At 40.8% G+C, this 12,310-nt stretch overlaps 1 protein-coding gene across 6 annotated transcripts in view; it reads left to right on the top strand.

The window, feature by feature from the left end:
* The window catches only part of FRY (FRY microtubule binding protein), a 426,693-nt gene extending 415,885 nt beyond the window's left edge, over nt 1-10,808 (top strand). For 5 of the 6 annotated variants that reach the window (XM_029209846.1, XM_029209848.1, XM_029209847.1 and 2 more), the window contains 3 exons: nt 4,742-4,852; nt 8,337-8,539; nt 9,176-10,808. In XM_029209846.1, coding sequence (XP_029065679.1) covers nt 4,742-4,852; nt 8,337-8,539; nt 9,176-9,434 — 573 coding nt within the window. In that variant the 3' untranslated portion in view covers nt 9,435-10,808. The remainder of the gene's footprint in view (nt 1-4,741; nt 4,853-8,336; nt 8,540-9,175) is intronic. The other variant, XM_029209845.1, reaches the window with a different exon arrangement.
* The last annotated feature ends 1,502 nt before the right edge of the window (nt 10,809-12,310 follow it).

Here is a 12,310-nt window from a genome sequence, read left to right as displayed (position 1 = left end):
TCTTTGTGTATTCAGGTATTCCAAAGATGCAGGGTACATCAAGTTGATTGTGGAGATTTAATCCGCTGCTCCTGAGGCTGCTGGGAGAGATTTCCCTTTCTCTTCTTTGTTCGCACAGCTCCAGGGGTTCAGTTTTGGATTTGGCCCCGCCTCTGCGTGTAGGTCGCCTGAGGGCGTCTGTTCTTCGCTCAGACAGGATGGGGTTAAAGGAGCAGCTGATTCGGGGGCTCTGGCTCATTAAGCCCCGGGGGAGGGAGGGGTATGGATGCGGGGCGAGCCTGCAGCGACAGAGGCCAGTGTGTGTTTTCCCGGGGAAGTTCTCCCTGGATCCTGGGACCCTGGCAGTGGCAGGCTGCACAGGCTCCCCGGAAGGGAGGTGTGGAGAGTGACCTGTGCTCGCACACAGGCTTCTTGGTGGCAGCAGCAGCAGCCTTAGCGTCTCATGCCTGTCTCTGGGGTCCACGCTGATCGCCGCGGCTCATGCCCGTTTCTGGAGCTCCTTTAAGCGGCGCTCTGAATCCCCTCTCCTCAGGCACCAGAAACAATGGTCTCTTGCCTCTTAGGCAGTTCCAGACTTTTCCCGGACTCCCTCCCGGCTAGCCGTGGTGCACTAGCCCCCTTCAGGCTGTGTTCACACAGCCAACCCCAGTCCTCTCCCTGGGATCTGACCTCCGAAGCCCGAGCCTCAGCTCCCAGCCCCGCCCGCCCCGGCGGATGAGCAGACAAGCCTCTTGGCCTGGTGAGCGCTGGTGAGTGCCGGTCGGCACCGATCCTTCGTCCAGGAATCTCTCCGCTTTGCCCCCCGCACCCCTGTTGCTGCGCTCTCCTCCGCGGCTCCGAAGCTTCCCCCCTCCGCCACCCGCAGTCTCTGCCCGCGAAGGGGCTCCTAGTGTGTGGAAACCTTTCCTCCTTCACAGCTCCCTCCCACTGGTGCGGGTCCCATCCCTATTCTTTTGTCTCTGTTTATTCTTTTATCTTTTGCCCTACCCAGGTATGTGGGGGGTTTCTCGCCTTTTGGGAGGTCTGAGGTCTTCTGCCAGCGTTCAGTAGGTGTTCTGTAGGAGCTGTTCCACGTGTAGATGTATTTCTGATGTATTTGTGGGGAGGAAGGTGATCTCCGCGTCTTACTCTTCCACCATCTTGAAGCTCCTCCTATGATACTGTTAATGAATAAGAACTAGATGATTCTAGGCTTTTAAGCTACCTTGTCTATGATCAATTCTTAACATCTTGACTTCTTGACATTTTTTTTCTCATTTTCAGAAAACATACCTCTAAATCCAATTTATATATAAATCAAGTCACATCAGGAGTACAGGAACTGGGCTTGAAGAAAATCCTTGTGACCAAATAAAACAGATTCCCACATTTTCAAAAGAATCTTGAATCACCAAAACATAGATATATCTATAAAGACTTCTAAAGGGATTATTTTTAAAACCTGGATATCGGAAAATATTTGGCGGGGGGGAGTTTTAACATTTTCCTTGAAAGGCTTTTTTCACTATCTTTTTGGAACTCTAAATGCAAACTACATCCAAGCCTGTGGCCTATGAAAAGATTCTGGGGTAATAAATATCAATGCAGTTTGGACTAGCCTACCTAGAAAGGAGAGTGTAAGAAGGACACTGAGAACTGGTGTTCATCAAGCTGTCCATCTCCCAAGAAACACAAGTGTGTGCCCTGAGCGTGGAGTGGAAGGAATTCGTTGACGATGAAATTCCTCAGTACCAGGCTCAAGTCAAAAAGCCTCATTTGCCTTCACTGAACAGAGAAGATTTTTCTTTAACTGACTTGATGACCTGGGATTACAACATTCTTTTGGAAAACAGTAAAAAAGATAGCTGTTTTCTTCACATAAGACCATGTAATTTACTCAGCACTTGCTTCATTCCATGCTTCTGAAAAGTAAATTCCATGGTAGAAGCAGTTATGTACTAAGGTGCATACTAAACGTTTCAATCAGATTTGACGTTTTCTAAAAAGTCTTCACAGTGGCAACTCTGTATATGTAGACTTAAAACTCTGGCCCTGTACTCTTTTCTTGTGTGACATTGTTTTTCAGTGCATAAGGTTTGGTTATAAAAACTTCTAGCACAGTTAAAGTTTTCTTGAAAATAGTAAATACCTCGGCTTGTGTAATCTGTAACATGGCCCAGTTACAAATTTATAATATTCTAGACTAACATTAGTTCTAGATTACTTTTAGAAATTGTCTGGGGAAAAAAAATTATAAAAACTAAAATGCAAGATTAATTGTCATATCTCACACTTGTTTGGGAGTATAAAGACAATGTTCAGTCCTTTGAAATAACAATATCTAGCAGTCCTGTAAAATATTCTCAACGTGGAAGGCAACCTGACTCTAAAGAAAATGCCACTTAGATTGTTAATTATATTCTATGCTAATTGGATAGTCATAGCGTAGTAGATATGAAGCCAAACATTAAAGACTCTGCCTTAACCTAGCAATAGTGTAATTTGTTTGGGGCTGTAGTTCTTTCAGATTAATCAGTTGGTCTCCTCACAGTTTTACTATGTTTACTATGTTACTATTCACATTTAAACACTAAAATCTTCAAGCAATATAAGTTTTCACTTATGGTCTCCAAGACTGACAAAGTCTAAATTAACTAACCAGAGAATCTAAAAGATCACAAATTATGTTTTTTCAATGACATGTTTCCCATTAGAGCTTGTTTTTAACTGGACTGCTGTGCATGTTGAATGGGTACAACATTTGCAACCATTTATCACGTTGGGGCAAGCGATGCTAATATGGCTGACGGCTGACGGTTCTGCTCTTAGAAGAGGGCCGTGCTTTCTGTTGCATGCATTACACTGACCCTGTACTTTCTTTCCTTTCCTTTGTTTCCTGTGCCATGCTTGCTGTGTAGCAAATGGAATCTCTTGCAGTAAGTTAACTTTCTTTCCTACTCTTTGTCCATTTAGGCATGGACCCATAACAATCTTATTTTTACTGTTACTATTATATCTCTTAGCATGTTTTCCCTTTTTTGTTTCATTTTCTTTTATTTGGTAGACTGAGACATGTAGTTTATTAGCATTCTGGGCTGCTTTCCTCCCAAAGTAGAAACCTATGTTGCTATGAACTCTCATGTTATCACTAGAATATTTTTAGAAATAACTACCATTATCTGACACTTAGAAAAGTCAGAGTTTTCATAGCTAGGTTTCACCCTAAATTGTGAAAGGTAACATTTTGTTTTTAAACAATACTTTATTTGTCTGAGAGTCTCTGGCAGTTGTCTTTTATACCAGATTTTGAAAAGGTTTCCACAAAGGCAATTTTAAATTATCATAAAATGTGTTACTCAAACAACCAAACATCTAGTTTGGGTTAGCAAACGAGTGTAGCTACTTCTTTACACTTAGGCTGGTTACCAGCATTGAGAGATCAAATAAATCTAAGTAGAATTGCTTTTTCCCCCTAAGGGCCAGGGAGAGAGGAGAAAGAAAACTCCATCCAGCATGGTCTTAGCATGAACTTTAGTCACTTTTAAAATTAGGGTCAAGAGTATGTTAATAATACTATTAATGGAATATGTTTCCTAAAAACCTAAATTTAAATTCTTGTCATTTCTCTCCTTAAACTGATTTGGGGGGAACAATTTTAAGTCACTTCAGTGGCTCTCAATTCTTACTGAGTTCTTTATAGTCCACTAGTGAAAGAAAGGCCCTATTTATCCTTACTTAACCACATTTGAAAACTGAACAGTGAAGTGTTTGGTTTAAGCCACATATCTCACCCACTTTCAGTGGTGACTGCTGAGCCATTAAATTCTATCTAGTGAAGGCTGTCCTTTTCCTCTAGCAGAATCCCATCTGCTACCTAGGAGCTAACCCTTTCTTGGGATAAAACAGGCAAAGTTTAGAGGCCATTGAGCAGATACAGCTCAAAGAGTACTATGATCATTGGTGTTGGAATTACTCATGGTTTATTCTTCCCTTACAGTACATGTAAGCTGTATAATGAAAACATTTTCCATTCCAGAGGTGTCTATAGAGCTCCAGGGCCATTTTGTATGCATATTTTTTAACGTTCTTTCCACAGAAAGTTTTGCATGCTTTCATGATTTCTCCTTTTTGTAAGCATTTTGGGCCCTTTTTATATCTCTTTAATTCAACGAATTTGTTGCGCACTGAGTAGAAGCATCATCATTAAACCTGATGCAGCACCTTAGACAGTCACGTGACTCTTGTGTTTACACAGACTTTAGGATGAGTGCCTACACCCTAAATGGCAGCCAGAGTTGTCACAAGGAATAATCTCCCAAGTGTCTGCTGAATTTATAAATTTAACACCTAGAACCACTTAATGCTGTGCCTTTCAAATATACTTTTAATAAAAAGAAATTGTGTTCAAAGATGTATAGCTTATAAAAATTAAGACTGCAGTTATAATTTGTAGATATTAAACCTGTAATTTAATTGGCGAATATAATGGAAATTTGGCGGTTCACTAAGTCCCTTTATAGCTAGCTACTACTACTTTCTAATTAGTCATCCTCCAGGAGCTGTTTTATTCTATATTACACAGTGAATTTCTCACTGATAGTCATTGATTGGATTTATTGTTCTGTTTTATTTAGAATGGTAACAACTAGTTATGGTTCCTTGATTTAAAAAAAAAAGGTGCATTAGTCTCCACTAAGATTTCACTTACTATACAAGAATGATCCTTAATAACTCTTTCTTCCCATGCAAATTCTCTCTTTAGCAACTGGAACTGTGTCAGAGGTTGTATAAGCTACACTTCCAGCTGCTGCTGCTTTTTCAGTCGTACTGTAAGCTCATCGGCCAGGTGCACGAAGTCAGCTCCATGCCAGAGGTGAGCCTGCCCACTCCCGACCCCAGGTCCTGCCATGAGTATCACTGCTTTCCTTTTGTTCTCCCTCCTGCCAGTTTATAAATGTCCAAGTGATTTTATTCCCACATAATCCTTTCACTCAAGCACAAGTCTTAAATACCAGTGTCTTATATTTATTTCCATGCTCATGTGGCAGTGCCAGGACTAGGGTGAGGCAAGTGACATACCTGGACACAAAATACAAGGACGACCTTCAGGGTGAGCCCCTCCCTGAATGCTGTGCCGAGGGCCTCACTTGCCTCCCCCTGGTCCTGTGTCTGGGGATCCTTATTTGAAAAAGTTCCTTGTGTTACGGTTTTTCTGACCTCTAGCTGTTCATACTTGATCCTACATTGAGGTAAGAAGGAAATAACTACATGATGTTTGACTCTCTTCAGCTTCCCTGCTCTGCTTAGCATCCGGATGCATTAATACTTTTAATGTAAAAGGTAAAGTAACTTGAGCATACAGCTTCTGAGTGAGCCAAATTTTTCCTAGACTTGAAAAAATACTACTGCAGTGTAGTAGATGAAATAATGGTGGTGTACACTGGATATTGTGGAAGCTCAGAGGGTGAGTGCCTAGTTCAGCTGGAGACAAGGAGGTTGAAAGAGGAAACTTTCTGGAGGAGATCACACCTGATTCTTAAAGGATGAGTTAGAATTAGAGAGATGAAGTGGGGGGTAAGGAGGAATGTTCCAGTAAGAAACAACAGCGTGGGCATAAACATGGTAGTGAGAAAGAGAGAGGAATACAAGTACAGGCAACTGAGGATTGCTAGACTATAAAATGCAAACCAAAAGGAACGATGGACCAAGGCGGAAGAGATAAGTAAGGTGAGATCACGCAAGACTCTTCACCTGTGAGTATTTTAGTTAGATCTTCAGGGCAGGGATGTGGAGGGTGGATTTGGTGACAACTGGACTGGAGACAGACAGACCAGTCAGTTATGAGGCCGCTGAAATAGCTCAGATGAGAGGTGAGAGTTTGAACTAGGACAGAAGTGCTAGGTAAGGAGAGGGAGGAAACGTGGGAGATATTTTAGGACAAAAGGTCACTGAAACTGATGGGGTTGTGGGGGGAGGAGTGGGGGACGATGCTCAGGTCCCCTCTCAGATGAACTATGTAACCACAGTGCCACAGCTAAGACAGGGATGTCGGAGGAGGCCTGACACAATTGTACATCCACAGCTCCTGCCTGCTCGTCAGTGACCGACTCTGCCTGCTAGATCCCATCTTGCATGTAGCTAAATACAAGGATCTAAAGGTGCAGATGTGCTGTCAGGGAACAGTCATGAGTCCATGAAACAATCCCATTGCAAGCAGCGGAGTGAGGATGGAGCCTAGAAACCTAATGTCTGAGTTGGGGGTAGGGGAGGAGGAGACAGAATGACAGCCATTTAACCATAATTATTACTCAGTGTGGAAAAAAGGAAAAGTGACTATAGTTTTTAAATATACAGTTCACCCTTGAACAACATGAGTTTGAACTGTGAGTCCACTTACCTATGTGGATTTTTTCAATAAATATATTGGAAATTTGAAAAATCTCGCAAACATACCTAGAAATAGATATGTCGTGACTACATAAAATATATGTAGACTTACATATAACATACAAAATATGTATTAATGGACTGTGTGTTATCAGTAAGGCTTCCGGTCAACAGGGGGCTGTTAGTAGTTAAGTTCTAGGGGCGGGGGGGGGTGGAACCAGAAGTTAGACCGTGCCTCTAACCCCGAGTTGCTCAAGGGTCAACTGTCCTTTCTGTCAAACAGATCCCAATTTCAAGGGAGACAGGAGTCAGACATCTTTGTTTATGAAGAGCTCTTCACAAACGAGTTTTCCTCCACAGAATCACAAATTATCAGATAAAAGAAAAGACAGTTGATGACTGGGATTTGCCCCATTGTCAAGATAAGCTTTACTCTTCTGGAAAGTAGGAACCAAACCCTCAGAGTCCATTCTCTGCTCCAAAAATAGAGGACAATGCACATGCAGTTCACATGTCATTTTCCATATTAAAAAAGTAATTCACGTTTCACTTAAGAGTAGTAAATTACATGTTTCATACCGTGTGTGTGTATATAATTATTTTAAATCTAATAAATTTAAAGTGAATTTTTCCTTAATTATTTTAAATCTAGGTAAGTTTTAAATACTTTACACACACATAATTTAAAACTTACCTAGGGCTTCCCTGGTGGCACAGTGGTTGAGAAGTCCGCCTGCCGATGCAGGGGACATGGGTTCGTGCCCCAGTCCAGGAAGATCCCACATGCCGCAGAGCAGCTGGGCCCGTGAGCAATGGCCGCTGAGCCTGCACGTCCATAGCCTGTGCTCTGCAGCGGGAGAGACCACAACAGTGAGAGGCCTGCGTACCACCAAAAAAAAAAAACTTACCTAGATTTAAAATAGGAAATTCACTTTCACACTTAAAAACTATATGTCTAAGACACTCTAACAACTTATGTAAAAGGATTACCTCCTTGAATTTTGAACGTGGGGCTGGAGTACAGAGTTGTATTTAATCGGCATCTGTGTGAAGACAGTCCTTGAGGGCTTCAGTTCTATACCTTGTACAGTGAGCAGGCTGGGAATGAAAACAGGTAAAGATGCTGGGTAAGTCAACCTTTCAAAGAAACTGGGCATCCTCAGCTTACATGACAAAGGGAAACAAAAAACGTTTAAATTCATCTCAGTTTCTTTTAAATGCTCTTGAGGTCAAACTGCAAAAGAGCTGTCTTCCACTGTACACTTTGGAGGCACTAAGAAGTGACATAGGTTCTCTTTATGATTTACTTTTTAACAACTCAGAATCTTTTGGTTCCAGTAATTCTGAGGGAAAATATCTCTTACTTGTAACATGAATACTAACATTACATTGAGATTTTTCCTCCTCCCTCTTAAAATGATCTCTTTCATCTTTCCCGTGGCATAGGAGTAGGGAGAAAAGTTTATTCAGCATCTGTGTTCATAATTAAATTTATTGGGCACTTTTGTGCCAAGCTGTTTAATCTTTAAAATAACCTGAGAGGTGGGTAATATCTTCAATCTCACAGATGATAAAACTAAGGCATGCAAAAGTTTGTTTACTTGACTATGCAGTAGTCAAGAATTCAGAACTGGCATCTAATAAACCCAGCTTTATCCAACTACCGAGCCTGTTCTCTTGTGCATTTTACTTCTACGTATGCCCTTCTGCTTAAATAGATAACATTTTAAAAGGAGTCAATCTTTTATATAAGGAGAGCATCCCAGCTGTTGATATAGTTGAATACAACGCATTCAGCCCCATAACCCTACATATACCACGCAGTACGGTTTCATCTGTCCTATTTTAGTTTACCAAGATATTAAGCTTCTGCTTAACCAGACCTCATACAGTGAAATTTTTTTTTACTTTGGGGATGTAAAATCCAGCCTGCAACTAAATACAGTAAAAATACATTTTGTTTTTAACAGCTGCTAAATATGTCCAGGGAACTGAGTGACCTAAAGAAAAACCTGAAGGAGGCTACTGCAGCCATCACAGCCGACCCTCTCTACATAGAGGGGGCGTGGTCTGAGCCGACCTTCACGTCCACTGAAGCAGCCATCCAGTCCATGCTCGAGTGCTTGAAAAACAACGAACTTGGCAAGGCTTTACGGCAAATCCGGGAATGCAGGTGACGCTACTATTTCTATTTAGAGACGGTTAAAGGAAATGCATGCCTAATAGTTACTTTGTCATGGCTGGGGACTAAATCACTACGGAAGGAACACCGAGATGTTTATATAAACCCTTCTCAGATCCTTCCCATTACCATGCCAGAAACATCAGATTTCAGGACTTATTGTTTGAAGTGTTGGTTTTGGTTCTGGTCATCTCTAAAATGTTCAAACACTTTAAAGTATATGCCAACATAATTTTAAAACTAATTATTTGAATGTAGCCTCTTTGGGTTTTTTCTCCCTACATTTTGATAGTATATTCACATTCATTGTAACCAGAATGCTATAGCAAATAAATATTTTAAGAGTATGGGATTCCATTCTGATATTTTTTTACTTTAGATATTTTATCAAAACCAATAATATTCAATATTCTAAAACTGATCATGTGATGTCTGCACAACTCTGAATATTACTAAAAAAGCCACAGAACTATATATTTTAGATAGCTGAATTGTACAGTTTGTGAATTATATCTCAACAAAAGCTTTTGTATTAAAAGGGCAATTTTCTTATACTAATAAAGGCTCATAACCTCTCAAACTTGTGAATAATAGTGCCTCTAATCTGCTCTTCTTTTCTGACTGCAGAAGTCTGTGGCCCAATGACATCTTTGGAAGCAGTTCTGACGATGAGGTCCAGACACTACTGAATATTTATTTCCGTCATCAAACTCTGGGACAAACAGGTACTTACGCACTGGTGGGGTCTAACCAGAGCCTGACCGAGATCTGCACCAAGCTGATGGAGCTGAACATGGAGATCCGGGACATGATCCGCAGGGCCCAGAGCTACCGGGTCCTCACCGCTTTCCTTCCAGACTCCAGTGTTTCCGGCACTAGTCTCTGACAGGAGCCTTCCGTCCCCCATGGGTGCCAAGCTGGGGGTGCTGCCATGCTGGGGTGACGTCATTCAGTGTCTTCTCGGCCTTCAAAAGGCTTGGTCAGACTGTTCTCCCTCTTGTTACCTGTAGGACTTTTTCTAAAGAGGATGGCAGAACTTCCCACGTGTAGCAATACTATAAGAACCAAGGTAGCATAGGACATTCTGGAACAACCTCCATCCGTCATGCTGTGTGGCACAAATGTGTTACTTTACTGAGCAAATGCAACTCACTACTGAAGATGTGACTTCCATTGCATACCAAAGCCGACTACTCTGAACAGTACCTTCCTTTCTAGAAACAATTTTAGATTGGCAAAAGTGCAATGTTTTCTTCGCTAAAAATATTTTTTATTCTAAAACTTGTACATTCTTTCCTTTTCTTTTTTTTTTCTTTTTTTGGTGGGCTGAGGAAGGGGCAGGCAGAATGAAGCTGGCCACTGAAAATTGTAAGACGGTCAAAAGCTGACAGCCTGTATATGTGAAAAGGGAATTGTAAATGGACAATTTAATGTACACTGAAATTTGAATACAATTACTGTATCTAAAAGGAGCTGCTATGAAGTACCTTTCTTATGTTGCTAGGCTACTGTTTCGAAAGCCCTGGATCTCTTTGCAGGGGTCTGTGATTAGGACCCTCGCACCAAAAATGGTCCAGAGAGACCTTTTTTTAAAGGATCTTGGCTGCTTTTTACTATAAGGTTGCTTTTATGAGCATATTTATACTACAGAATGATGAGTGTTAATTTTAACCAACTTGGCCATTTTGTAGAAAAAAGTTAAAGACATTCAACATTATAAATTCCAAGTCTTTCCACCTGTTACGCATGCATATTTTAATATCCGTTTGGATAGCTGGAAGTAGAGTCATAACGGCAAAATATGAGTTGTCACTTTGTTTCTTAAGAAATGTCATTTTATTTGTAATATATATGTAAAGGGCCATTCTTAAGTTTTCTCTTTAAACTTAATGCTGTCAAGTGTTAGCTGTGTGCATGTAAACCTGTTGCACATTAGAAACATATTCAAAGTTTATCTGTGTAACTTATTCACTCTGTAAATACATTTAAAGTTTTTGTGATGTAATCTCGGTTAATATTCTCTTTAGACTAAAAGAAAAAAATACATATTGACCACAGGTTTTATTTCTGCTTAATGAAGATTTTTGCCGTTGACACATTTATAGTTTTGTGTGTGGGGTGCCACACTCATATGTGTTCCATGAATGGCAGCCAGTGAGGTTGTGAGGCAGTACAGTGACCCTGGGAGCAGGAGGCCTCTGTAACCTCTTGAAGTGGACACCAAAGACTGTGACCCTCACCCAGTGCTCACTGGGATCAAGGAGAGAAATCAGAGACGAACAAGAGCTCTAATTGTCCATAACCTATCATTAGGTTGTCATCCTTAAAATTCTGAAATAGACCCATAACGATCAGGAAAAAGTAGTAAGTTTTTGTTCTTTCACCAAAACCCATCTATTCTTCACCCCACTCAAAAAACAGGGTCATGGAGACACGTAACAATCTAATCTCTATGGTCTTCCTACTCATACTTCTTAGATTAACAAATATAACTTGCTTTCCTAACATGCACCAACTAAATCATAAGTAGTAATTTTCTAGAAGTACCCTGCAACAGAGCCTGACCCAAGATTTTTTTAATGTTACCATAGGTACAACTATTCACTTATTTTAAAGACTTTCTGGACATTGCTGTCAACATACTCTTCTGATGATTTTCACCTTACCTTAAAGATGATTCTCCATGATTTGTAGAAAAGAAACTGAATCACAATCTCTCTGAAAAAAAGTCTTACATAATGCAGATCTCTGTGGTTAACAACACTAGCCAACTCTCAGAGTTCTGCTGGGACCCACAGTAGATAGGACTGACCAGTCATGAGTGAATTTTCCACAATGGCCCCTTATCCAGCAAAGAACCACCATGATGGGTTACTGTTTTAAAAAACGGAGATTTCAGTAATATCTTATAATCTGTAGTCATGGGAAGTAATGGTTTTTTTTCTGTTTATTTTTTTAAAAAACAGATTTATTAATGTGAAACATTTCTGCTACTTTTCCACTATTTCTTAACCTTCTCTCCCTTGAGTATAAAAGAAAGGCCCTTTGAAGCTGCAGACCTGCCCCATTTGAGCCCAACAATCAATGATTTCAGAGCTGCAGTCCAATCTCCTTGGGTATTGTGTTGTGCCTCTGTTACTGAAGTGTTAATTTTCACTTCGCAAGGAACAGGGATGGAGAAGAGAGAAGAGGTAGAGATATCCACCCAAAGGAGAGGGCAGGTATCTAACAGATGCTTCTGGGATAAGAGAAATACCTCCTCATATCTCCATGCTTTCTAGTCCCAAAACATGATACACTTTACCCACGGGTGTAAAACAATTCAGACAGGTGCACTGCAACTTAGACATAACTTGATTAAAATTGTAGTGTCCAAATCGAGTATTTTAGAAAAAGCACCATACATTTTAGAGGCATGCGAATGTCTTATTCTCACAAATAGGTGAGACCGTTAATATGTTAGTACAGCTGTGAAATAAAGATGCTTGTAACTTAGCATTGCACCTGCACACGTGTCCACAAACATGCACAGAGTTAGGTCTTAGGGCTCTTCAGGTTCCAAATCCTAATGCTGTTCTTTTCAGAGAACTGCAAATTACAGAAACAAGGGGGGGAGCATCTAGGGAGGGGAACAAGCAGGGGTGCCCAGAGAGGTCATGGAAGCTCTGCACACTTTCCCCAAGCCCTGCCCTACACATCTGTTCCACATGGGTGTTCATCTGTGTCTTATATCCTTTAAGAACAAACCAGTAACATATTATC

The sequence above is a fragment of the Monodon monoceros genome, unplaced genomic scaffold (assembly GCF_005190385.1).
Source record: "Monodon monoceros isolate NGI ecotype Baffin Bay Population unplaced genomic scaffold, NGI_Narwhal_1 Super_Scaffold_8, whole genome shotgun sequence".
In the NCBI taxonomy this organism is placed as follows: Eukaryota; Metazoa; Chordata; class Mammalia; order Artiodactyla; family Monodontidae; genus Monodon; species Monodon monoceros.
Note: the sequence above shows the minus strand (reverse complement) of the source record. Positions and strands in the feature narration are given on the sequence as shown.